The sequence below is a fragment of the Astatotilapia calliptera genome, chromosome 12, assembly GCF_964374335.1.
Source record: "Astatotilapia calliptera chromosome 12, fAstCal68.1, whole genome shotgun sequence".
NCBI lineage: Eukaryota > Metazoa > Chordata > Actinopteri > Cichliformes > Cichlidae > Astatotilapia > Astatotilapia calliptera.
The window spans coordinates 2,369,675-2,396,879 of NC_137433.1; the positions used below are offsets into that span (position 1 = coordinate 2,369,675).

The 27,205-nt window shown below is 43.3% G+C and overlaps 2 protein-coding genes across 6 annotated transcripts in view; both read left to right on the forward strand.

Annotated features, from left to right (window-relative positions):
- Window positions 1-21,261, forward strand: part of golga1 (golgin A1) — a 24,314-nt gene extending 3,053 nt beyond the window's left edge. The window contains exons 3-24 of one of the 5 annotated variants that reach the window (XM_026186050.2): window positions 2,532-2,622; window positions 8,352-8,426; window positions 10,263-10,360; window positions 10,434-10,466; window positions 12,411-12,539; window positions 12,710-12,879; window positions 13,035-13,146; window positions 13,226-13,309; window positions 14,229-14,354; window positions 14,535-14,630; window positions 14,984-15,079; window positions 15,249-15,344; window positions 15,545-15,685; window positions 16,310-16,384; window positions 17,049-17,138; window positions 17,239-17,341; window positions 17,454-17,614; window positions 17,811-17,972; window positions 18,088-18,147; window positions 19,631-19,855; window positions 19,961-20,047; window positions 20,312-21,261. In XM_026186050.2, the coding sequence (XP_026041835.2) occupies window positions 2,532-2,622; window positions 8,352-8,426; window positions 10,263-10,360; window positions 10,434-10,466; window positions 12,411-12,539; window positions 12,710-12,879; window positions 13,035-13,146; window positions 13,226-13,309; window positions 14,229-14,354; window positions 14,535-14,630; window positions 14,984-15,079; window positions 15,249-15,344; window positions 15,545-15,685; window positions 16,310-16,384; window positions 17,049-17,138; window positions 17,239-17,341; window positions 17,454-17,614; window positions 17,811-17,972; window positions 18,088-18,147; window positions 19,631-19,855; window positions 19,961-20,047; window positions 20,312-20,389 (2,388 nt within the window). In that variant the 3' untranslated portion in view covers window positions 20,390-21,261. Of the gene's footprint in view, window positions 1-2,531; window positions 2,623-8,351; window positions 8,427-10,262; window positions 10,361-10,433; window positions 10,467-12,410; window positions 12,540-12,709; window positions 12,880-13,034; window positions 13,147-13,225; window positions 13,310-14,228; window positions 14,355-14,534; window positions 14,631-14,983; window positions 15,080-15,248; window positions 15,345-15,544; window positions 15,686-16,309; window positions 16,385-17,048; window positions 17,139-17,238; window positions 17,342-17,453; window positions 17,615-17,810; window positions 17,973-18,087; window positions 18,148-18,260; window positions 19,084-19,630; window positions 19,856-19,960; window positions 20,048-20,311 lie in introns of those variants that run through there. The other 4 variants (XM_080308761.1, XM_080308763.1, XM_080308762.1 and 1 more) reach the window with 4 other exon arrangements.
- A 3,163-nt stretch (window positions 21,262-24,424) lies between these two features.
- On the forward strand, window positions 24,425-26,919 carry rpl35 (ribosomal protein L35). Its single transcript, XM_026186057.2, has 4 exons — window positions 24,425-24,596; window positions 25,055-25,191; window positions 26,024-26,105; window positions 26,731-26,919. Exons 1-4 carry the CDS (start codon window positions 24,594-24,596, stop codon window positions 26,878-26,880), a joined length of 372 nt encoding a protein of 123 aa, XP_026041842.1. The 5' UTR covers window positions 24,425-24,593; the 3' UTR covers window positions 26,881-26,919.
- Window positions 26,920-27,205: the final 286 nt, after the last annotated feature.

The window sequence follows — 27,205 nt, forward strand, 5'->3', positions numbered from 1 at the left end:
ATTTGTCGACTAGTCACGATTACGTCGACTATCAAAATCGTCGACGACTGATTTAATAGTCGACGCGTCGTTTGAAGCTTTGTAAGATCACAAAAGACGCAGGAATAAGTGGCAGGATTTAAGAGTGTAATAACGGACTGAAACAGAAGATGGCAGCACTGCATGTACAAGGATGCCAGCTGCCGTTAAACCCCGAAGAAGAAGAAGAAGAAGCAGCTGTGTCCCAGAATTCATAGCGCGGCCCAGCTCAGTTTCCAACAATGGCAGCAGCTAGTTAGTTTTAATGTTACTCTTATTATTCTTTCTGGGTCACAAAATAAACGTTTAACATATTTTCAGGCGAGAATGTAGCTGTGTAAACCTCAAATATCTGCTCAGTTTATCAGGACACCGCATATTTTCAAAAGCGCTCCGACGTTTTCGGAGACATCTGTTACCCACTGGCTCCTTAGCGAGCCGGGGGCTAGGCTCACTAGCGCGGTGAGAACACCGGACTCCCCGCAAATCGTTTTCAAACCCACCGCCTTCTGTCACTACTCAGGTTAAACATGATATATGAGTCACTTAGATAACTTAAAATGTTATTGTTTGGCTTTTTTTTTTTTTAGTATTTTATTTGTTCCTGAGTAAATCAGTTTGTCTGAGATTAAAGTTATAGTTTTTACACAGCTGAATAAACGTCAAGCAGACAGCTGATTATCAGAAGTGTGAGATGCTCAGAATATACTCCAGTGTCCTGTTATATTTTAGATAGCAAGGAGTTCATTAAACTTCACCGAAACAATCTGCAAATTTCATTAAAATTTAATAAACTATCATCTTGTCTTTATTTTTAGTTAGCACAGACCTTAAACACTTAAAGCTGTAAGCTAATGATAGTTATATAAGAGCAGATGCTGCTGGTGCAATAAGCTGTAGTTTTACGTCCAATGGATGATGATCTGATTAGTCGACTAATCGCAAAAATAATCGGTGACTAGTCGACTATCAAAATGATCGTTTGTGGCAGCCCTAAAACAATAACGGCAACACTCTCCAATAACAGTGTAGATGTCCTGGTACACTGAGATGCTAGAAAGGCTGTCAGTGTTGTCTTTGTTTGAAAATACAGTTACAAGAAGAATTGATGACATGTCAGATAGCATAGAGGCCTTTTCGTGCGGACATGGATGCAGGTGTGCTTTGGTATATTTTGGACAAAATCTCAAATGACTGCATCATCCCTGCAGTAGAGCTCCAGAGGCTTGGAGAGTTTATGTCAGGACACACTCCAGAGCATATGCAGAGCTTTGCAGACCGTCATCTACATGTTGTAGCTGTTAACTGACACCAGCGGGCCGTGTCAAAAATATGTGGACTGTCCTGCACGCTAATCTTGTTTGTCTTCTTTGTAGTGATGTAAAAACAGAGTATGAAACCATTAAAGTCGTGCCATGCTTCTCAGGGTGTTTGTCACCTTTGGTGCTTTATCCTGTTTCTCTCCCTCATGGTGAGCCCACGTTTCAGCCAGTTAGCATTTGTTCAGTACCTGTTGTAGTCAGATACTACACACAGACTTCCAGTGTGATGGCACCGGCTTTGCTGCTGCTTCAAAGTACATGTCCTCTTCCACTTGCCTGTGGTGTATCATGTAATGTTTCTAGATATAACTACTATGTAGTTATATCTGTTTTAAGCCTCGAGTTTCAAATCCTGCATAGTGCTTACATTCTATTAAGTTAGACAACTGACCATGTTTTAAACTTAATGAAGACTAAGCAGTCCATATCTGTCCCACTGTGAGATTTGTGTTGAAGGTCATGGAAACTCGCTGCTCTTTGTTAAAACTTCTATCAGGATTGTTGGTGTTACTTTTAACTTTGGATACTGATGCTAACAATCTGGTTTGTTCTCGCCTCTATCATTTAAGAAATATTACCAAGTTATGCTTGGCAATATTGGTGTCACACTCTGACCTTGTCATTCATGCTTTTACTTTATTTTGTCCAGATAATTATTAGTTAGCTGTCTCAGCAAAACCTCCTGGGAACCTCTTTTACTGGATGTTCAGAGCGTTACTGTGAGACTTCTGACAAAGTTGTCCAATTCCACTGCTGGTTTACTTATACTGGTTCCCTGTTAACTTTAAGATTCTGGTTTTGACTTCTAGAGCTCTGCATGGACACACCAGTGTGCATAAGAAAACCCTCACATCCATACGTCTCTGGCAGGTCACTGAGGTCATGTGATCAGAACCAGTTGACCGTCCATCACACTAGGCTGGGACCTAAAGGAGACGGAGCTTTTGCAACAGGGTCCAGGCCTCTGCACACTCTCCCTCTGAGCCTGGCATCTGTAGACTCGCTGATCACATTAAAGGAACAGCTAAAACTCATCTTTTTAAACTTGTATTTGTGTAACTTTTTGTTTTTATGTTCTAACATTATTTTGTTGTGAAGCACCTGATGAATGGACCAATGGATTGACCAGTTCCACTTCTATAAACGTCTGTATGTCTGATTTTTTTATTTTTATTTTTTATTTATTTTCAGGCATCTGATGGCAGCAGCTCCAGGGATGACCTTCCTGCCCAGCTCCTCAGAAGAAATGATCAGATCCGGAGGCTGGAGGCCAAGCTGTCAGGTATGATGTACAACAGTAGTGTAAGCAGCTGAAGTGAAGCAGTTTTTAGGAGCAATCTGAGTTCAATTTAAATGCAAGTGCACCCTGTCTTAACTGATAATAATTATAATAATCTGAGAACATCTAAAGGATTTTAGTTTTATCTCACACAAGTTAAAGATGCATATGTTAAATATAGAATTATAATGAGTAGAGGTAATTTGAGGATTAGCTGCATGAGACTGAGGCCTTTCAGCCAGGAGAAACCATGGAAACCAACAAGAAAATCATATATACAAACATGCATTTAGACTTTTTATGGTCTTGGTAATAGAGTGTGAATGCTTCATGTTTATGAGCCCCACAGCACGACTGTTACTGCACAGTGTCAAAGCTGGGCAGCATGAATACTGGAGTTATTGTGAGCGTGTAAAGTATATGGCTAAGGCAAAAGTCTGTGCTTAATCCCATTTCAATCAAATGGCAAACAGGTTTGAGTAGCAGGTGGGCGGGGCTGAAACAGATTTTTCAAAGCTGTTTGGCTCTCAGGGATTACGTGCACATGCATTGACCTTAATATGTGACACATATGACAGAAGATGAGGAAGAGCCTAATAGGCCAGTTTAAAGCAGGGCAGCTGATTTCTCTGCTCTCCATGCTGCAGTGCACAGACTGATGGCCATGAAGTGATTGTGTTAATGTCTCAGTGTGAATATTATTTTTAGTATTTAACTGTGTGTGGCTTGTTTTTCTGTTGTAAATAAATATTGAACTACTTTTTTTTCTGTGAAGGTTCTCAGTCATCCAGGTCATCGTAGTCAAAGGAGCTTGCAAAGAAAAGCGTCTGGACTTCTTTAAGTTGCTTCAAGACGTTTCACCTCTCATCCGAGAAGCTTCTTCAGTTCTAAGGTCAAATGGTGGAGAGTCCCAGATATAAACCTAGTGGGAGTATCCCCCCACAGAGGGACAAAAGGACCCCCTGATGATCCTCTAATCACATGAGCCAAGGTGTGAAACTGGGTGTGGGTCCCAATCAGCCAGAGTTTCGGGTGTGTTCATTGTGAAACCTGGCCCCACCTTATCATGTGATGTCCTGAGGTCAGATGGCCCAGGATGTGAGTGGGCGTTAAGGCGTCTGGGAAGGATCTCAAAACTGGATTATAGATGGCAGAGAGTTGGTGTCGTAAACCCCGCCTCTGTTCAAAGATGGTCGCTCACAGTGGACATAGATGCTTCTTTCACTCCTCTTTCAAACCATCTGTCCTCTCTGTCCAAAATGTGAACATTGGCATCCTCGAACGAGTGACCTTTGACCTTTAGATGCAGATGGAGTGCTGAGTCTTGTCCTGTGGAGGTGGCTCTTCTGTGTTGTGCCATGCGCTTGTGAAGTGGCTGTTTGGTCTCTCCAATGTAGAGGTCTGAGCATTCCTCGCTGCACTGTACAGCAAACACCACATTGTTAAGTCTGTGTTTTGGAGTTTTGTCTTTCGGGTGAACCAGTTTCTGTCTGAGTGTGTTGCTGGGTCTGAAATACACTGGGATGTCATGCTTGGAGAAAACTCTCCTGAGTTTTTCTGATACACCGGCTACATAGGGGATGACAATGTTGTTGCGTCTGTCCTTCTTATCCTCCCTCGCTGGTGTCTGGTCTTCTTTTCTGTGCCTCTTTGCTGACTTTAAGAACGCCCAATTAGGATAGCCGCAGGTTTTGAGTGCTTCCTTTACATGTGTGTGTTCCTTCTTTTTCCTTCAGGCTTAGAGGGAACACGTTCTGCCCGGTGGTGTAGGGTCCTAATTACTCCAAGTTTGTGTTCCAAAGGGTGATGGGAGTCAAAGAGGAGGTACTGGTCCGTGTGTGTGGGCTTCCGGTAAACTTCGATGTTGAGGTTGCCGTTCTCTTCAATGTGCACAGCACAGTCCAGGAACGGCAGACAGTTGTCCTTTGTGTCTTCCCTGGTGAACTTGATGTTTTTATCCCCAGCGTTAATGTGCGCAGTGAAGGATTCCACTTCTTGTGTCTTGATTTTGACCCAGATGTCGTCTACATACAGTGGGGCAAAAAAGTATTTAGTCAGCCACCGATTGTGCAAGTTCCCCCACCTAAAATGATGACAGAGGTCAGTAATTTGCACCAGAGGTACACTTCAACTGTGAGAGACAGAATGTGGAAAAAAAAAAATCCATGAATCCACATGGTAGGATTTGTAAAGAATTTATTGGTAAATCAGGGTGGAAAATAAGTATTTGGTCAATAACAAAAATACAACTCAATACTTTGTAACATAACCTTTGTTGGCAATAACAGAGGTCAAACGTTTACTATAGGTCTTTACCAGGTTTGCACACACAGTAGCTGGTATTTTGGCCCATTCCTCCATGCAGATCTTCTCGAGAGCAGTGATGTTTTGGGGCTGTCGCCGAGCAACACGGACTTTCAACTCCCGCCACAGATTTTCTATGGGGTTGAGGTCTGGAGACTGGCTAGGCCACTCCAGGACTTTCAAATGCTTCTTACGGAGCCACTCCTTTGTTGCCCGGGCGGTGTGTTTTGGATCATTGTCATGTTGGAAGACCCAGCCTCGTTTCATCTTCAAAGTTCTCACTGATGGAAGGAGGTTTTGGCTCAAAATCTCACGATACATGGCCCCATTCATTCTGTCCTTAACACGGATCAGTCGTCCTGTCCCCTTGGCAGAAAAACAGCCCCATAGCATGATGTTTCCTCCCCCATGCTTCACAGTAGGTATGGTGTTCTTGGGATGCAACTCAGTATTCTTCTTCCTCCAAACACGACGAGTTGAGTTTATACCAAAAAGTTCTACTTTGGTTTCATCTGACCACATGACATTCTCCCAATCCTCTGCTGTATCATCCATGTGCTCTCTGGCAAACTTCAGACGGGCCTGGACATGCACTGGCTTCAGCAGCGGAACACGTCTGGCACTGCGGGATTTGATTCCCTGCCGTTGTAGTGTGTTACTGATGGTGACCTTTGTTACTTTGGTCCCAGCTCTCTGCAGGTCATTCACCAGGTCCCCCCGTGTGGTTCTGGGATCTTTGCTCACCGTTCTCATGATCATTTTGACCCCACGGGATGAGATCTTGCGTGGAGCCCCAGATCGAGGAGATTATCAGTGGTCTTGTATGTCTTCCATTTTCTGATGATTGCTCCCACAGTTGATTTTTTCACACCAAGCTGCTTGCCTATTGTAGATTCACTCTTCCCAGTCTGGTGCAGGTCTACAATACTTTTCCTGGTGTCCTTTGAAAGCTCTTTGGTCTTGGCCATGGCGGAGTTTGGAGTCTGACTGTTTGAGGCTGTGGACAGGTGTCTTTTATACAGATGATGAGTTCAAACAGGTGCCATTCATACAGGTAACGAGTGGGGGACAGAAAAGCTTCTTACAGAAGACGTTACAGGTCTGTGAGAGCCAGAGATTTTCCTTGTTTGAGGTGACCAAATACTTATTTTCCACCCTGATTTACCAATAAATTCTTTACAAATCCTACCATGTGGATTCATGGATTTTTTTTTTCCACATTCTGTCTCTCACAGTTGAAGTGTACCTCTGGTGCAAATTACTGACCTCTGTCATCATTTTAGGTGGGGGAACTTGCACAATTGGTGGCTGACTAAATACTTTTTTGCCCCACTGTATCTGTACCAGTGGCTGGGTACTCTTCCTTTGAAAGAGCCAAGAGCCTTCCTTTCCACTTCCTCCATGTAAAGGTTGGCTACAATAGTTGACACGGGGAAGCCCATGGCACAGCCATGTTTTTGTCTGTAGAAGCCTTCGTTGTATTTGAAGTATGTAGTGGTGAGGCAGAGGTCTAACAGTGTGCAGGCCTGATTGGGTGTGAAGTTGGTCCTGTCCTCCAAGGAGCTGTCTTCTTGTAGTCATTTTCTGACAGTCTCCACGGCCTCCGTGGTGGGTATGCAAGTGAAGAGAGAGACTACATCAAAGGACACCATGGTTTCATCTGGATCCAGGGGAAGTTTCTGGACCTTGTCGGTGGAGTTCTTGATGTGGTGTGGGGTGTTCCCCACGAGAGGAGCAAGGATGGTAGCAAGGTGTTTAGCAATGTTATAAGTGGCTGAGTTTATGCTACTGACTATGGGTCTGAGTGGGACAGCTTCCTTGTGGATCTTAGGAAGTCCATAGATGCAGGGTATGGCATCCCCTGGGTAAAGGCGGTGATATGTAAGGCGGTCAATGATTTTGTCCTTTTCAAAGTCTTGAAGGCAAGCTATAACTTTCTTTTTGTAGCTGCTTGTGGGGTTTCGCTTCAAATCTTCGTAGGTATTGTTGTCACTGAGGAGAGTAGTGATCTTTGTGTGGTAATCTGTAGTGTTTAGGACCACGGTGCATCCTCCCTTATCAGCTGGTAAAACAGTGATGTTGTGGTCTTTGCTCAGGGAAGCGACGGCCTTCTTGTATTGTGAGGTTGGACGGAGGGACTTTGGCACTGGAGAGGGTGGCATCATGATTTGCTCTGCTTCTGTGATAATTTATTAATCCGTATGGCGGTTTCTGTGGCTGTGATGAGGTCCACTATGGGCAACTGTTGTGGAGAAATGGCAAAATTGAGTCCTTTGGCTAATACTCTCTTTTCAGGTTCAGTGAGATTCCTGTCTGAAAAGTTCTTTACCCATTTCTCCTGACTGTCTTCAGGTGTGTTTTCTTCTCTGAGTTGTGTAGGTTCAGACTGAGGAGTGTGTGTTTTTGAAAGCAAGGTGTGGAATTTCCTGCGTTGTCTTTCTTTTCCTTTAGAGTGTTGGGCCCGCTGAGCCTTGTCCACAAACTTGTAAACCTCTTCTAAGATTGGAGAGGGTAGAAGGATTTCCAGTTCCTGCAGGGTCTGGCTGTTCTTGCTCTGGAGGGCATCTATAGTGAAATGGACCTGTCTTATCCTTTCACTTAGAAGCTGATTTTGTGCTCTGTGTAGAATCAAGTCTGCTCTGTATCCCCTGACAGTGGATCCAAGGCGCAGGCTCTTAGGAACAACTCTGCTTTGTCTGCATCTTAGGTTGAAACGGAGATGGTTCCTATAATCCGCTAGTTTCCTTGATTCCCTTTCATACTCCCGCACCAGTTGAAGGGTGTCCCTCCCAAAATGTACGGCCTTAACGCCCACTCACATCCTGGGCCATCTGACCTCAGGAAATCGCATGATAAGGTGGGGCCAGGTTTCACAATGAGCTCACCTGAAGCTCTGGCTGATTGGGACCCACACCCAGTTTCACACCTTGGCTCATGTGATTAGAGGATCATCAGGGGTCCTTTTGTCCCTCTGTGGGGGGAAACTCCCACTAGGTTTAAATCTGGGACTCTCCACCATTTGACCTTAGAACTGAAGAAGCTTCTCGGATGAGAGGTGAAACGTCTTCAAGCAACCTAAAGAAGTCCAGACGCTTTTCTTTGCAAGCTCCTTTGACTACTTCTTTTTTTCTTCTCAGAATAATGGCACATTTTTCCTTTAGTAGCTTTAATGACTTTCAATCCCTAGAAAAAGGTTAAAGGTGGCAGATTCTCACGCAGCCTTTAAACCATTATGGTTTTCTCAGATAAGCAAATCATCAGTATTTTTACCTTCCATTATTTCTCAACCATGTTCTCCCTTTTGTTTTCCCCCACTCCTTCTGTTCACCTTCTCTCCTGCTTCTCTCTTAACTGTCATCTGCCTCTTTCTCCTTGTTTGTGTGTGTATTGTTGGTACCCCACCCCATCACCCTACTTCCCAACACTAGACTACGCTGAGCAGCTGCGAATTATGCAGAAGACCAAGGAGAAGCTTGAAATTGCATTAGAAAGGCATCAGGATTGTACGTACCTCTACTCTCCTCCCAATTAGCTTCCTTTCTGTTTCCTGTCTGTCAGCTGTACTAAACATTACCTGACACATTATCGCTCACAGAGATGGTTCAGGGTTCCAGATGCTAATATCTTCAGAGGGTTGCTGTGGAAGTGCTTTTTCTTTTCTTTTAATCCAAAGTAGGATTGGGCTTTTTTTCAAACCACTGGTATGCAGTGTTCAGAGCACTGATTCCAGAGCCATGCTTTGTCTGTCACTTTGCTCTCAGTTTGTTCGCTTTTGCTAAGTGGTTTCTCAAACCATTCTCATTCTGGTCTAATAAACCTGGTACAGCCACCTATATATTTATATACTCATTTGTTGGGCTGTGTCTCTCACATTGTTTTAAGTTACTGTATTCACTGTGATGAACTAAATATCAAAACCCAATGCACGGTTTGAACAACAAGACCAACTTGCTTGTGACTCATTAAGTGTAGCAATAGAATTTTTCCACTTTGTTTAGAGAGGAAGATTTGGGAACCTGGTCTGTGTGTAGCTGCTGCGTGTGGCAGATGCTGATGCAAACAAAGTTTTTATACCTGCTGTAATACAAGCAAAGCTAAATATATTGGAGTATGCAAATGTTATATGTTCACACTAAAAGCCTCGAGCATTAAACACACTGGCTGAACCTCCTTTTTTAACTTTAGTAACAGGTGATTTGCAAAATCTTTAAATGTTAAACTTGACTTTTTGGCCATCTGTTTTAGCAAACTGACTCAGTTAATCTGAAACACTTCAGTTTGTCCCGTCTCTACCTTTGAATACACTCCAACCTCAGCATCTTGGATTGCAGCTGCTGATTTTATTCCTTGTTCTGCTCTGCAGCCTTCATGAGGGTCGTGCAGATTCAGGTAAAGCGACCCTCGTGCTCACAGCAGAGCTCAAGACTAGAACAGAATCCACTGACCCCAGCTGCTATCAAGGGTGGTAGATTTGGAGAATCCTCTGACATGATATTGAGGACAACCACAACAGCAACATGGCCACCAACCAGTTGGTAGGAAAACACGAGATGCAAAGCAATGGAGCTGGCTTGCAGCAACTAACCATTCAAATTAAAAGCAAAGTGAATGGATAAAATAAAATACATTTAATATATACTACTATAATATTGACTAATTTGCCTAAACGTTAGGTAAACATCTTTTTTGAAAACAAGGATATCTGTCCCTCACAAAAATAATGGACTAGTTCAGGGAGATAAGTGATGTAAACCTTCTGACAGTAGCACCAGGGGTCGTGTGGCAAATGAGGAACTGGTTAGATGAGAGCTTATTGGAACATCCAGTCAACAACATCCTTAATGAGTGAATCTTGGAAGAGTTAAACATTTCATCTTTAGCACTGAAACTATCAGCTATTCTCTCAAAGTTCTCCCTGAAACCTCTCGATTTAAAGCCCCACTGCAGCCTCTCTGCCGTCCCTCCCTGCTTGCTGCATAGTTTTCCTTCATAGTAAGATGGACTTGCTGCTCTAAGATTATTTGTCTTGTGTTGTAGTAATGTGAGTTGAACTCTGCAGTTTCTGGGGGTTCTAAGCTTTTAGTCTAGACGACGTCATTTCTTCAGGGTGGCTTTGTTGTGTTAGGATCTTTACTACCTTTCTGTTTCTTCCACGTGTCGCACGTTGCTCGTCTCTGCCTGTTTTTGCTTCTGGGATGAAAACACTTGTTAAACTGACTCCAACTTTTCACAGCTACTAACGGCGCCGCTCTCTGTGCTGTTTAACATTTCTGTTCTGCTTGGTACATACAAACCTTTCTGTGTCCTGTCTGTCTCTTTCTCCCTCTCTCACTGCTCAGCATCCATAAAGAAACTTCAGGAACAGAATGACTCTCATCAGGTCAGCAGAGCCAAAATGGCAGAGGGGATGGCTTTAGCGCTGGAGAAAAAAGATCAGGTAAAGATGCGTTCTGTCTCACTTATTATAGAGGTCTGATTTGTTCTGAACACTTTCTATCCTCCTCCTGCAGGAGTGGATGGAGAAAATGGCCAATTCAGACAAAGTAAGTTACATTTCTTTTAAAACATGTAGAACAAATATAATTCTTTAATTTGAAGATTGCAAAATCACCCCACAAAAATATAAAAGATGGACGTGGTCTGTAGGTTTAAAGGTTGGACCCAGTGCAGGATTACCTTAGCCTGCATTCTTTCTCGTGGCTTGACGGCGGTAACGTCTTCGCTCTAGTAGAGGGAAAAGTCCAGTTGTAAAGATCTATGGCAAACTGGACCTTGGCTTCTTGTCCGTTTGACCTCAGTAAACACTTCTCTGGTGGGTTTATGGGAGCAGTTGTTTCAGGTCAAGAATGATAAAGCCCAGCAGTTTGTTTGGGGGGGAGGAGCTGATATTTCTGTGCTGTTCACTGATTGGAATGAACGTTAAACTGGTCACAAAATAAGAAGAGTGAAAAATACATTACACCAGCAGTTGGGCAAATTATCATTCTTTAACACTCAGTTTCAGTCATTACATTCCTACTAGAATACCATTACTTTGTAATATGCTGAGTTATTGCTAACAATGTGCAGTGTTTGGTGTATATCCCATCACAAAGAAGATAAAGGAGAAATTTTCCTTGTGGGGGGAAAAGAAGCTGCATAGTAATACCAGAGACTCTTACAACTGGTTCTTTCATGGTACTTGTCTTGTGTTTCACTGTGGGGGACGCCGGCTGCGTGACCTCAACAAAATCTCAAATACCGTCATACCGGCTCCTTTACACTTGCTCAGTGACACTCGTGTCAGGAGTGGCCAGAGCAGTGTTATATAATAGTGTCATAGCCTCAGATGTTATTCAAACACCTCTTGGTGACTAGTATACTATTGGGCTAAAGACTCTGCCACTGCTTCTTTGTTCCCAGTATTTCAGTTGTAAATTGGCTCACCAGAGGTAGCAGTGCTGTCCTGTAGCTGATGCTAAGGTGCCACTGGCATTTCTATCAGGAAGAAATACATCTTTAAAAAAAAAAGTACAATTACTTTTTACTCCAAGTTAACTGAAAAACACTAATATTCTTCTCAGTGCTTTAACCTGGTGGTTTAACTGTTTGTAACACTCAGCCTAAACGCTAATCATGGCTATAGCTTCTGTGTGCTAGAGCGTGGTCTTACAGGACTCTGTATGAGCATAACGTATTTGAATCATAGGCCATCCCATTTCAGTGCTTCATGGCCGTGATCCCATCATTTCTTCAGGTAGAAGAGAGTAAGGCATTCTACACCTTCCAGGTGTATTCGGCCACTATTACAGCCTGCCATGTTGGTTTTATGTTGCATACCTTGTGTCCAGTCCATGCATTGTAGGTTTACCTGGACAGGACTCGGGGTTTTAGACGAGGACCAGTTACCTGTGTCCTGGACTAAACCACACGAGGCCTGTGTCTAAACATCGTCTTTCCCTTGGATAGCAGGAGCAGCTGCTTTTACTAGCAGGTGTCTGGCAGCCTCATGGTTTCTCTTAAAGGGAGTTTCTGAGAGGTTTCTGCATAACTGTCTTACCCCACACATTTGCTAGGTTTTACCAGTTGGGTGTGTCTACAGCATCTACAGAGCAGGTGAAAGTCCCTCTAATGTTTGAATTACTGCAGCAGGAAATCTGCATTGTGACTTATGATGTAACCAGAAGTCACTCGTAACCCTACACCATATCCTCACATGTAACCTAAGAAATGAAACCACGACTGGATGGCTTGGAAGGTTACTACGCAGTGCAGGCTTCCTGCAGGAGCTTGTTGTGACTCTGTCTGCCAGTTATCGAGGTGGGCCCTGTCCTGACAGGAGTGTAGCCAGCCGGGGGGGGGGGGTAGTGTATTGGTATTTGAGCTCTTGGTGAGGCCATCAGTGAACCGGGGTCATATCCATAATCTTAAGATTCTGTACACCTGCATGAATCCAATAAATGGTGCATGAGAGAAACGATGTTTACCTCAAAGGTGTGTTTGTTTAGGAGAAGGCTGCCCTGTCAGCTCGGCTAGAGGAGATGATGGAACAAAGCTTAGCACTCTTTCAAAAAAGGGACGACCTGGATGAACTGGAGGGCTTTCAGCAACAGGAGCTCGCTAAAGTTAAACACATGGTGCGTACATGTGGTGTGCCAGCTTCTTCCTGACATTTTGCGATTAAGGAAAAATGGCAGTCAGTTATGTAGTCGTACACTGATTGTACCTTAGTGCAGGACTGGCGAGTCTGTACATTGGTTTGAAAACACTTTACGATGTGGTATGATGGTTGGATTCTGTTTATCAGTTGCTGAGGAAGGAAGAACTGCTGAGCCAGCAAGAGCGGGAACTTCAGCATAAGGAGGCTGATATTCAGTCGGCAAAGCGAGGGCTGGCCGAGGCTCGGGGGAAGCTCCAGACTCTGGAACGGCAGCACGAGGAGAGCTGCAGACTCAACTCTGAGCTGGAGATAGAGCGGTATGGAAAATGCAACATTCGGTTTTTGTGGAGGGAGTCAGCATTTTCAACATTTAGTTGCTTGTTCTAGAAGTGAGCTTGGATTTGTTGTGGGACTGTGATTTATTTTGTGACATGACGCTGTAATTCAAAGAGCATTTATTGGCTCCATGTAGAGAAGAGCTGCTGCTGCTCAGAGAGGAGGCTGACAAGAAGGTCGGCGAGCTAGAGGGACGATGCCAGGAGCTGCAGTCAGTCATCCAGCAGGTCTCTGAAGACTTCCAGAAGGTCAGCACTGAGCACACTACCACTACCATCCTCTCCAAAACTGCTTATTCACTTGTTGTTGGTTGCTTTTGTTTTTCAGTCACAGAGTATGGTTTCCACGTTGGAGAAGTCCCTCCATGAATTACAGACAGAACATGATGCTCTGAAGCTGCAGCAGCAAAAGGTCAGAACGTGAGGGCAGTAAAGCTGTAACGCCCTGCAGCTAAACATCGACAGTCTGTGTCTAACTGGGCTTAAATAATGTGTTATCATTTTTCGAACCCTCTGCATTTTGGCTCATAGCTCATACTCGTTTTTTACGTCATCATTTTACAGTGGAAAAGCAAAAACAGGACTAATTTTTATTTGCTAAAAATAATATAAACCTGGACTATCCATCTAAATAAACAGCAGCACAGCTGTTAGTGCGTCACTCCGCCAATCGGACATTTACAGTGAAGAAACCAGAAAAACCTTTTCTTCACTAAGAGTTTCAGCACAGTTTGTCAAAAGGTGCCAACGTCCATCTATGAGAGCAACCGGACTTCTTCAAGTTCCCTGAAGACGTTTCACCGCTCGTCTGAGAAGCTTCTGTAGTATCTATGAGATGCACAGTCTTCTGGTGCGATGAAAGAGTTTCAACCAGTATGTGTGGCATAAAGTAAACGCTCAGCACAACCTAGTAGTGGCAACATGATGCTGCGGGGTTGTGTACATGTGACACAAACTGGGACACCAGTTGGAGCGGAGGGAAACATGGATGCAACAACATCCTGCAGGAAAAGCTCTGCTCAGTGTTTAAGGCAATGACCTGAAGCACAATCAACTGCGTGACTCAGGGAAAATTCTGGAGCGGCTCAGTTGGAGTCCAAGAAGACTTCAGGCTATTCGTTCCTGCAAAAAATGCTTCGACAAACTTTTTTATTTTGAACTAAATTCACAAAACACCCAAAAACCTGTTATTGTTCCACGTTTACGTTGTTGTTGACGTGTAAACAAATTGAATCTTCTTTTATAATGGGTCACATTAGTTGGTTCCACTTGTTTCAGTCTTTTAAACCAAATGTTCTTTACCTGTCGTTGGCTTGTTGCTCCATCATCAGGCGGCTGTGACGGTGGAGGACAAGGAGCGCTTGTTGGTGGAGCTTCAGAAGAAGGTAACATCGTTGGAGAGACGACTGCAGGGGAACCTGAGCCAGGATGAGCACCTACAGGAGCTGCTGCAGGAGGTTAAGAACAAGTCTTGGGTCTACTTTATGACAGTAGCGCATGGCTGGCAGTTGACATGCTCACTGAGGTGTTGTTGTGTTTCATGGGCCCACAGATGTCTTTATAGTCAGGCTTCCTAATGAGAAAAAGAAATTAGAAGCACAAATATAAGTTTATTCATTTTTTTGTTGTCTTTCCAGAAGTCTAGTCTGGAGCAAAGTCTGGACGGGACGAGAGCAGAGCTGCTGGCTGTCCGAACAGACCACGCTGATGCCGTCAGCTCTCTGGAGGCTCAGGTAAAACAGCACATTCATACGCGATGGAGAACATTGTATGGGGCCAAATACACATACCCTGTGTAAATCAATGTAATGTAATAGTCTGATGTAGTCAGCAGTGTGTCACTTTAGAGGGGACATAAGATCGAAGTGGGCCTAACAGTGTAAGCTGTGTTTTTTAAAATGTTCAACTTCTTACTTTAGTTATGAAGTTGTTGTTTTCATTTCTGTTGCTTTCTGTGGCATTTTCCTCTTTTTAAAACAGCTGCATGTTTATTTACTCCTGTTTTCTGGTTTTCATTCCTCGCGTTACTTTGAACAAAAGAAGATATTTAAAAAAAACTTAAGCGTTGTGTTTCTTGTGGCCTTAGGTGTCGAGGATGAGTGTCACCATTACTGAGCTGCAGACTCTTCTGCGACACAAAGACGACTCGTCCAGGGCCTACAGAGAGAGGACAGACACACAAGTAAGCGATGAGACAACAAACACCCGGCTCCGAGGAATAATACGTGATAAAAGGATTCTAACCTGAGATTGCAAAGTGAAATCGAAAAGACTTTACATGGTGACATTTGGTATGCTGAAGCCTCGATGAGTATTCATTCATATCATATTGATTGAATTGTGGTTTTCAGATTGCTCAGCTGGAGCAGCAGGTTGTAGAGAGCAGTGAGAGGCTGAGCAGTGCACAGCAGCAGATCGCAGAGAAGCAGCAGAACATGGAGAAACTGGTGAGTGCCACTCCAAGCACAGTTTGAGCCTTTAGAAAGGAGCCTGATATTATTTACTGAAGGCTACAGAGTGCTCTTTCAAAGTCTGATCATGTTTGTGCTCAGTTTTTTGTTTCTTGGAGGGAAAACATGGACTTTCAGCATGATTGCAGTGAAGGTAAAGAGTGCATGTCCAAACATACTTTTGTCCGTGTGCTCAGGAGGGAGAGCGGAGTGCAGAGAAGGCCTTTCTGGACCAGCAGCTGTCTTTGTTAGAGCAGCAGAGTCGGGAGAAGATGAGCCGACTGGAGGACTGTGTCGCCTCTTTACAGAAGGACAAACAGACACTACAGACCCGGCTGGTATGTTTCCTCCTGGCATTTGTTTTTATTCTGTTTGATAAACCAGTGTCTGATCTGTACCTGCAGACCCCAGACTGAACATGATGTTTTTCATATGGAATTTCCAAAAGAGGGATTAATCTGTAATGAGGTTTCCAGCCGGCAGTCCAATAACTGACGACGTGGGATATACTCACTCAGGCGCAGACTTTGGATGGGCGGAGCAACGATAATCATTTGATTTGAGCGTTTAGAATTTATACGTTTTGTCTGGAGGGAATATTTTATTTTATTCTTTGTTTTAGTGTTGCTATAGCTACTTTCTGGATGAATCATTTATTGAGATGAAAGACTTGATTTTGAACTTACTTTTTGACGTTTTTAGAGTGGAGAAAAGAAGCCCGTTTCTCTTTGTTTCCCTTCCCACCATTGTGTGACATTTTGAAATGCATCGCTGCGTTTGGGCGCACTCTGAGGAGGGTGCAGTTGAAACAGCTGTTTTTCTGTTGACTGCCTCTCTTAGATTCAACCAACATTATTAGCAAACTTATTCATGGGCAAATAAATAAATCACTCTCGTAAAACGATATATTCGTCCAACCGCCAACCTTAATCAGTGCTTGTTCTGATGTGCACATGTGGCAGGCTGATCTGGACAAGCAGATGAATGAGGTGGACTCTGTTCTGAAGCAGCGGACAGAAGAACTGGAGCAGTGCAGGGTAAGAACCACAACACACTGCTGGGTTGTTTTATTCAAGAATATGAACATGTATTTGATTTAAACAGGGATAATTGGGGTGGTGGGGGAAATGAAAACTACTGGGACAAAGAGAAGCTGAACAACCACAGAAACGGTCCAGTCCAGAAAATGGAGCACAAGAGAAACAATCAGAAAATTCCAACACAGTAAAAAGTTGTTTTACAACAAACAGCTTATTTCTGTTGGTTCGAAACCTCCATATTCTTCATGATGGAGCCGTTCACATTATTTGTCATCTCCGCTAAATAAATGTGAGGGTTTTTTTACCCCTCAGCAGTAAGAGGCCGCCGTGCAGGCTCACAGGCTGCTGGCTGGTTTGGACACCTGAGCCTGTCGATCTACCAAAACTCTGAGCCTAGTCTGAATGTTCATCTGCTCACCCTGTTGCTGTTGTCGCTGTTACTCCGTGTATTACTCACTAATATTACCAGTGTTCACATTCTTCGGCACATTTGCCTCGTTAGTGCGTCTTGAGTCATAAGTTGTAATCATTTGTTTAATGGCGCAGGTTTTTCACTCCGTCAGACGAAAAATACAACTTTAAAGTTTATTTTATTGAATGATTTTTGAAGTGAGCAGAGGTTATTTGTAGCCCACATTTTTGGTCTGTCTGTGTTTCCCAGGTGGAGCTAAACAGCCGACAGACGCTGAGCACAGAAATCGCCAAAGCTCTGGAAGAAACCAGACGACAGAAGGAGGGCCTGCAAACACAGGTCAGTGGATAAACTCAAACACAAACCTCTGCTGAAATAATGTAGTAACTCTGTGTGCACATCACCTCACTGTCTGTGTGCGTGTTGTGCTTGATGTCAGGTTGCAGAGCTGAGTGCGGCTCTACAGAGCTCACAGCAGGAAGTGACCGCTGTCACTGAGAAGCTAGCACTCAGAGAGGAGGACATCAGATCCCTGCAGAATGGTACACGCGTGTGCACTAAAGATCTTTAAAGAGATGGCGCTTAATAAAGAGCTTTAGAACAATAAGAGTTTAAAGCTCTTTATGTCTCCAAAATATTGTGTTTGCGTTGCAGAGGTGCAGGGGCGACAGGCATCCCTGGTGGAGGTGCAAGAGGAGGCTGAGCGGCTGAGAGCCCAGCTGGAGCAGGTGGAGCTGGACAAAGACTCCCAGGTCACCAGCCTGAAGGAGGAGCTGCTCACACAGACTCAGCAGCTGGACAGCTGCCAGGCTCGGGTCAGCACCTGCACACGCTCAGACATCTTTGAACATACTTGTGCTGTATTTTATAATGTGATCGGTGTGCAGGTGACTTCCAGGCATTCACACTCATGAACTATTTTATCTTGATGGGGTTTCTTGTTAAACTGAGACGGACTGAGTACTTTAATCAGACTGAATTAACAGTGCATGCTTGGTGTGAACTGTCTAGATCTCCTACCTGGAAGTGGAGGTGGAAACCCTGACCGAGCAGCTCCACAGTCATAGTGTAGTCTGTGAGGAGGATCAGAACGGCAGCGTGACCGTGGATGACCTGGATCACATCCAGAAAGTCAACAGAGAGCTGGAGCAAGAGCTCAGCGACAAGAACAGGGTCAGAGGCTTTTTGGCAATTCACATTTGGTCCTCTAGCTATGAATGAAAAAAACTACATGCATGAAGGCAGGTAAACTCACCCCACACATAAAACTCTCTGATGATGTTTGCAGACCATAAAGCAGCTGCAGCAGAGACTGGCAGAACTGAAGAGGACTTTGCAGAAAGAACTGGTAAGACAATGAATGTTCAGTGCTGATCTTTCCTATTGTCATAAGATTGCCATTAATATAAAGTCAGTTGTAGCCATAAAAAGTATGAAATATGTCTGGTGCTGAATGCCCAGAAGACAGTGGAGATTATTGTGGACTTCAGGAAGCACACAGCCCCACTCCCCCCCATCATCCTGTCTGACACCCCCATCACCTCTGTGGACTCATTCCGCTTCCTGGGTACCACCATCACCCAGGACCTGAAGTGGGAGCCCACCATCACCTCCGTCATTAAGAAAGCCCAGCAGAGGATGTACTTCCTGAGGCAGCTGAAGAAATTCAACCTGCCAACACGGACGATGATGCAGTTCTACACTGCAATCATCGAGTCCATCCTCACCTCCTCCATCACCGTGTGGTACGCTGGAGCCACTATCAGGGACAAACAGAGACTGCAGCGTGTTGTGCGCTCTGCTGAGAAGGTGATTGGCTGCAGACTCCCATCTCTGCAGGACCTGTACACCTCCAGGACACTGCGGCGTGCAGCTCGGATCTCAGCTGACCCTTCTCACCCTGGACACAGTCTGTTTGACCTGCTCCCCTCAGGCAGGAGGCTCCGGTCCATTCGCACCAGAACCTCTCGCCATAAGAACAGTTTCTTCCCCTCTGCTGTCGGACACATGAACAATAACCACATGACTGTTCCCACCACTAACACATGACCCTACGCTGTGTTCACTGCATCATTCCATGTTTGGCACTGATCACCACCTGCACTCATGCATATATCTTTCTACGTAGCACTTTTAATTCTTATTCTCATTTTTATTTTCATGTCTATTTAAGCTTAATTTATAACAGTATTTATAACAGTATGTTTGCACTGAAGCACCGCAGCAATTTCCTAATGTTGTAAACCTGCTCAACATTTGGCAATAAAACCCTTTCTGATTCTGATTCTGAAGTGAAGTGTGGCATTAAAGCTTACTGTCCCACAGCAGCAGATCAGAATGAATTATAACATTTTATACATTTTCCAAATCACTGGAGTAAAACACGTACGGTCATGTGACATTGCTTCATTCAGATAGAGCACACAGGCTGTGCACACAGGTCGTAGCCCAGCAGAGGATCGTGAAACATTCTGTAAACAAACGACGTCCAGATGATTTTTAATACAGAACTCTGAACATAACCTGCTCCAGCCTGTTTTAGGTTTCAGAGTAAAGAATGACTTCTCCAGAGCGCGTTAGCTTCACAGAACAAGTTATTACGGCAAATTAGAAAGGCGTGAACCCTGAAGGTGCTTGGATAAGCCAGAATCCTGTGTCATACAGGCCTCAGGTTCCAAAGAAACACAAACCTGTACTGTTGCTGTAACCTAAAACAATCAAGTTCTTTCTTAATCGTCAGATTTGTTATTGATTGGATTCTGCCTGCTTATCGGGTGTAAATGCAGAATGATTTGATTCTTTGAGTGCTTTTCTCTCTTCGTGCTCTGTAGAAATTAAAACCTGAGTCAGAAGCTGAAGGGAGGGAGAAGCTACCTGAAAGCAGAGCAGAAAAACCGGAGAGGGTTTGTCCTGACCCTGCACCTGCATCCACCCCGAGTCCCCCGACCTCCAACACCACAGTGACCAACACCTCGGACCTCAATGACTCAAGAGAAATTAATTTTGAGTATCTCAAGCACGTCGTCCTCAAGTTCATGTCATCCAGAGAGGCAGAGGTAACGTGTGACTCTGCAAGAGTCTGGTTTGTGTTGACTGCATGTCAGAGCCCAGCTGTGCTCCACACTCAGACTGAAGGTGCGCTGCTTGTTTTGCTCTGACAGGCATACCAGCTGATAAGAGCTGTATCTGTGCTGCTGAACTTCACTCGAGAAGAAGAGGACATGCTGAAGCAAACTCTGGAGTACAAGGTGGGCGGATTCTTTGCAAAAAGACATCTGTACAAATCTCTGTGGGAAAACCTTTCCGGACTCAGTCACTGGACTGAGGGACTGGAGACATGGCAGCTACCTCCATGTCCTCTATACAGTCTGTGGTAGTCACTGTGCTTTGCCTTTATAGAGCAGACCAACCTCCCGACACAGCCAAATGTCATCACGTGTATTATCATGTCTTCACCTTTGCTGCCTTATACTCGGTCTGTGCTAATGATTACTGTCCCGTTTGTGTTGTAGATGTCCTGGTTTGGATCGAAGCCTTCTCCAAAGGGAATCGTCCGCCCTTCTATCTCAGGATCAGCTCATTGGAGCTGATTTTACAGCAGAAAGAGCTGAAGTGATGGAGAGACTGAGAAAAAGACAGAGCACCTCCTTCCTGTCTAGCTCCCATCACTGAGCAGGACTCCAGCCTCCCAGTTTTTCCCTGGCTCTGTGGGAGGTACTGATGTGAGGACAGAGGAGGGGCTGCGCATCATCATTTAGGGACGAAGGCTTACTCATAATCAGTGGTGATTTTTAAAATGACGTTTTTGATTTTTCTTCAATCATATGACACTAATCTGATGGTTTTTTGTCAGCAAAAAGTGAGTTACTATGTGAGACATCACACAGGAGTAACGCTCTGTTGTTTTTGGGGTTAACTTGTTGTTTATCACTTCATTTTAAATCAGAGGGCTTATTTAATGAAAACGGGTCACTTTACTGACCCGTACAGTTGGCTTTAGTATCAATGAGTCTATTTAATGGTATATAAATGGTTCACACTGGTGTCAGAGGACCAGCTGTTCTCACATTGAAGAATGCTGCATTGGAAACTGAAAGTCTTCTGTGGGTCACACAAACCTTTGATTACATCTTTAATCAACACAGTGTCTTTCGCCCCCGAGCAGAGCAAACCTGGGACCAGGTGTTTGGGTTCAATGGATTCATTTTGCTTCTCCTGCTGTTGATCCTCCATTAATAGTTTTTCTTCCATTTCTCTGCCACTGATGAGGTTTTCGGTCAACTGAGTCACCCAGAGACCGAGAGGAATAAAACACAACCAGTTCAAAAATTGGTCAATATAGAAATCTCTCTAATTAATCAATACGTTTATTTTATTTATTTTTAATTTGATTTTAATAATTTGTTGTACATTTTAATGACAAACTTTAAAGGTGAATTAAATGACCTGTGGTCCACCTGCAGTACCTGCTTTGCTGTCTAGGCTGCAACTAACCACACTCTGGGACGCAACAATCAAAGAAATCAAGGCTGTGATTAATGTCCAATATGATCATCATAATCCAACATTTTCCTAATAGATGGCAATGCTGACCTTGCTCCAGCTTCCATGCATGTTGAACTGTAGTTGCTCTCTGTACTGTGGTGGATTAAAGATGTAAGATCACCCGTGTAATACCAATATGTGCCACAGTGTGGTGCAGTCACATTCTGATTCGCAGAGGCAGCCCGGGAAAGAAGACTGATGTGAAAGCGGTTTGATACTCTGAGTCTGATCTCCACGCGCTGTTTTTCTTTTTCTCTCTCCTTTAACACCAGTGTGAAAAATATAGGCTGTATATAAATTCAACTGAAATAATACAACTGTGGTCAAAGTTTTCATACATTCATCGTGTACATGAATGTGAAGTAATTTATGGTTTGTATTTCTTTGAACTAGTTTTTTTCCCAGGGTTGAATCATTGTAAACATTGAAACATCGTACATGTTGACAAGGATACAGTCAGACACACACACACACACACACACCCTCCCTCCCTCCCTCCCTCTTGGTGATTGTTATTGACTAAAATTGTTAGTTTCTCTCTGTCAGCATAAAGTTTTTGTTTGACAGCACTCACTGCATCATCCATTACTAAGAACAGTGGGAAGTCCAAGGACCTCAGTGAAGGTCGCAGAAGGAGAACTGTGAATTTACACAAGTTGTGAATGTCCATTGGACCCATTCCTAAACAACTACACTTTTCAAGATCATCAGTTCAACTATTGTACATAAGTACAAGTTATTCCAGTGTCTCACCACCTCACCAGTGTCTGGAAGAAGAGTCGAGCTGTCATTCTGAAATGAGACACTGGTTAGGATGTTCAGGAGCAACCCAGAAACCACCAAGGGTCAGGTCTGCTATGAACTGCTAACAGCTGCTACTAACAGCATCCACAATGAAGTGAGTTTTACATCAACATGGACTGAGAGAGTGCTGACCGAGAAACAAGGCCCCGCTCCGAAATAGACGTCTGCAAACTTGACATGAAGCCAACTGCCCTTTGGAGACAATTCAAAATAAAAAATAATACCCAGTTCTTCTTGGTTTTTTTTTAAGTTGTTAAAGACACATACTGTATAACCAGTCCACCCTGGAAAAAGAACGGCTGAAAGAAATCACTGAAGTCCAAAATGCGAGTTTGTAAACTGACCACAGCTGTATATGATAAAAAAGGTGAATGCTCTGTAAATGATGAAGGAAAGGCTCTGCCTTCACCTGCCTTTGCTGATGTAAATCAAAGTACATTCCACTTGGCTGTTTATAAAGAGAAATCTGTACATACTGTATGCATTGAAAACTTTATAAATCAGTGAATGTCAACAGTGATCCGTTTATAATATTTATCGTTATCATAGACCTGAGCCCACACATGTTTCTGCCCCAGCTCGTCACACTGTCCATAACGGTGTCTTGTCCTGAGTGTCAGTCATGTGATTTGAAGTTTTATCTGTTTGTATATAGAGAAAGCAAGAGCACATCTTTGACTGCAGATTTGCCATCATGTTTATTATTACAGGTAGCAGACTGACGTGGTTATGGACACTCCGTCAGCTTTTATACTCTGAGAATCAAAGAAATGACGAATGCACTTTTGAACCTGGTTGATTCTGCTGTGTTAAACACTCAAAGAGCTTTTCTGCCTTTTGTTTTTAATGACTCAGTGATGTTTCTATGACTGTTTTATTCTGTGACTCTGGGAGGCACCACTGGTACAGAGTAGCTCAAAGTCATTCAGAAAGACGTGTTTGTTGTGCGTTGGTCTGGTTATTCACATCGGCTTTTCAACAGCTGTGAATGTCCACTTTATTTAGATCATAAAACACTCTTAATTATGTGTTGCAAACTGTGGCCACCAAGATATCACCCATTGGTTTATTATTATTATTATTATGAGGCCTCACCATTTTTTTTATAGACACATGAACACTAAACAAGTAAAACGATAATGAAATACAAAAACTTTCCTTACCAAAACTGAAGAAAAAGCTGATCTGTACCAGACCAGATAAAATCCAACAGATAATCCATTAAAATATCTCCAGTTCTGTGATCCTTGTAGTTCAGTTGGTAGAGTGCCACCAGCTACAGTTGTTAGCATGCTGCTAACTGTTATATCTGTATTCCAATAACCAGAAAACGAAAACTATGTGTTATGGGGGTGTTAATCCAAAGGCTTTCCAGTGCTGTAAAACTGGCATTTTAAAATGGGACACTTCATGGTCTGACTTCCTTTTAGCGGCAGCAGAAGTGGACCCTAGAGGAACTGCAGTGATGGTTTGAACTTATAAAGCTTCAGTGTTTTTTCTGCTTGTTTGTTACCCCTTTAAAGAAAATGGAAATTGGAAAAGAAAAATGCAAACCCACACAGATTAGAAGTGTGTGTCCACAATTTATAAACTAAGGTGGATTCACAGTGCCTAGTTTTGGTCATCTAAAATTATTCAGACCCCATTCAGATTGACACCCCCATTGACCCCAATCTTTCTCCCTTTTTTGCCGTATTTTTCAAATAACCTATATTTGACTACAGTGTAATAAAACTGGAAATTCTGTTTTTGGCGTGACACACCACTATTTTAGTGGCCCCCATTTGGCCAGCCTTATGAAAAAGGTCTGGAGGTGCCCCTGATGACCATGCAGGTAATGGTTTTGGAGTTATAACGGGGAAGGCTGATATGTTTTGGTCGATGTGTCAGGGTTTTTTTCCTAGCAGTAAACAAGAAAGATAAACGTAAAGGTAAATTACAGGATCACGTAGTCTAGAGCCGTCTGTGTGAAGTAGTTTGGCTGTTTAGTTGGGTTTGAAAAACAGCACCTGCCTACATTTGTTTCAAATTCTGCACATTTGGTTAGAAAATCAACGTTACCTGATTTTTCCCCACACTTCTGACACTACTGTGGCAATATAACTCTGATATGCAAAGATTTTGCACACGTCCCATGTCCTGAGATCAGGAAATGACAATAATACAGTTGTACTTTTTTTGTTTAGCGGCTTCATTTGGTCTGTGATTATATCAAAGTTATATAAAAGTGTCTCTTTTCATTTGTTTGTACCCGTTTTTCTTCCGGGGGGTGTTCCACTGGAAGCGATCGTACTGCGTGGGTGGGTGTGTTGTTCAGTCCTCCGCGCCACGGTGGCGCTGTTTGCACGGTGAGAAACTGAAATGACGAAGAAAAAAATCTCCGGAAACTGCTTTTTGTGAGCACGCGGTGCGTCCGGCCTTTCCGACGGAGCAGCGAAAAGGAACATGGTGGGGGACTCTCACTCTTCGACTAACTGCCAATTTTTGGTCTTTAAGAGCCGCAGAAACCCGTCTGTTTCGTGCTATATGCGTTCATAAACTTCTTGGGTACTTGTTAGTGCGTATGTTGACAGGCAGGCTGCTACCAGAATAGAATAAAATGATTTATTACGGAGCGCTCGTACCGACCAGCGCCGCTCAGCTGAGTTGCTAACATGAAGCTAGTGGAAAAAATAGCGACAAGTATCTACTGCTGCTGGGTAGTTGAACCGAAGCATTTGGTACAAATAACGTGTCCTTGTTAATACTGGTAGCAAGTAGCTTGAATATTTCCCCTAAGTAATGCGAATGTGTAACGTACGGATGATAATGTTAGATAGTGTTGCGTTGTGCGTGTTAGCCGAACCGATGGCGTGTTAATGCCCATGCTCTCCTTACAACGTGTTTGCTTGTTTTCTGTCATTCAGGCCAAAATCAAGGCAAGAGATCTGCGGGGCAAGAAGAAGGAGGAGCTGCTGAAGCAGCTCGACGACCTAAAAAATGAGTTGTCCCAGCTGCGAGTGGCCAAGGTTACTGGTGGAGCTGCTTCCAAACTCTCCAAGATGTGAGTACTGAACATAAATCCTACTGAACCAAACCAACCCAGATGATCTTTAACCGGTCAGATAGATACTTGTAGTCAGGGATGCATGGGATGTCATTCACTTAGCATCTGATAGCACTTGAGTAAATACTTTCCCAACCACAGTTGTAATGAGAAATGTTTAGTTTTGCTGTTGTTTCGCTGGGTTAATCTAGCTAATAGGTTTGGATTCCATGGCTCACTGCTGTCACTTGAAGAAGTACAGAATAAGTATTGACCATAAAGTCAGCAAGTTCAGAGTTGGCACACTATGAAAGAGTTGTCCTGGGGATACATTTCTTTGCTATAGGGAACCCCATCTAAAGAGAAACTTGCATGTAGTTTAACAGAAGTTTACATGGATGTTGAGTCATTTGAGTAACATGTGACTGCTCAGACTTCTAGCTCTGGCTGATTTGTTGGCCGTGTCCCTTTTAATGTGTTTAGGAAGCAATATTCTATTAAAATGTGTAATTGAAATACCTGAGAGCGAATATGAACAATGACTTAAAAGCTAAGAAGAGCAAATGAAGAAACAATATAACCAAAAATGATTGTTTAAAGACCCACGGATTTGTCTTTAAGTCTTCATTTTTGCCTTAACATTGACTTTGGTCCAGTATTTTAAAAGCGTGTTTGTATATTGATGTGTGGTTCACTCTGTTTTTGTTGCCTGACCTGAAATACATACACAACAAGGCATTTGTTAGAATCATTGCAGTGTTTTTAAGTACATTAAAACAGCTAATGTGCTCTTGTCTTGGACACTTTCCTAAGTGGTTGCACGGCTGACTTTGCTGTTTATTCTTCACAGCCGTGTTGTTCGCAAGTCCATCGCCAGAGTCCTGACTGTAATCAACCAGACACAGAAGGAGAATCTGAGGAAGTTCTACAAGGTGAGCCCCTCCAGCTGTTCCCATGTTAAAACACACACATCTGCCTGCTTCAAACTCCTTCGGTTCTTGCTGATGCATCGCAGCTGATTACCAAAATTACTTGTGACTGTATTTGATATTAAGAAGTAAGAATTCTAAATAAGGCACGGCTGTGATTAGCCTGCTCTTCGTACCAGTAAGAATTACAAGTTAATTAAATGTTTTTGTTACTTCAATTTGATAAAATAAAGTTTGTTTCCACCAACATCAATTAAATTCATAACAGCCAATCGGTTGTTTGACTAAAACAAGTAATCACTGTTATTAACAACAAGATTACCAAGATTACATAAGCACAGGGTATAAAAGCTGTGATGCTTTGACATGAGCCAGAATAACATTTAGAAACTTCTCCTGTGTCACTCTTTGTTCAGTTACATGTTGTAAGGTTTTAGTCAGTGTAATCACAGTGTGATGCTCTGATGCATTAATGCATCCGGATGCAGCCATGCTGAGTTCTTGTGTTTGCAGTGAACCCTCACGCAAAACATTTTGCTCTCTAAAACATGACACATCTGTGCTTGCAGATGGATTTTTATTGTGATTTATGCTTTTTAGCTTGACTGAAACATAACCGTTTTTGCAGGGCAAGAAGTACAAGCCCCTGGATCTGAGACCCAAGAAGACCAGAGCTCTGCGCCGCCGGCTCAACAAGCACGAAGAGAGCCTGCGCACCAAGAAACAGCAGAAGAAAGACCTCCTCTACTCGGTCCGCAAATATGCCGTCAAAGCTTAGAGGCATTTTCTAGTAACAAAATAAAATCTTTGAAACGTACTGTTTGTGTTGTTTCTCCATAAACACTTAAATACATACATGAACCAGACCATGTTTCTATGTCATAGTAACGTTGCTCTTTAGTGTCTCTGTTACAGTCAGAGGGATCGTATTTTGTCTGGAGCCTCTTAAAAAAAATAAAAGTAGGCTCTGCTCCTCATTTGAACACAGTCTCGGCTGTGGAGCTATAATCACTTTTTTCTGATCTATCCTAACTATACAGGATTTCTAAGGACTTGCATCGTGGGCTTGTTTAAATGGGGGAAAAATCTCACTTATGAACCCA

Coding starts and splice junctions, on each gene's coding strand:
- rpl35 (XM_026186057.2), top strand. Junction 25,192..26,023: donor GCTTCCAAACTCTCCAAGAT/GTGAGTACTGAA, acceptor TATTCTTCACAG/CCGTGTTGTTCGCAAGTCCA. Junction 26,106..26,730: donor ATCTGAGGAAGTTCTACAAG/GTGAGCCCCTCC, acceptor CCGTTTTTGCAG/GGCAAGAAGTACAAGCCCCT.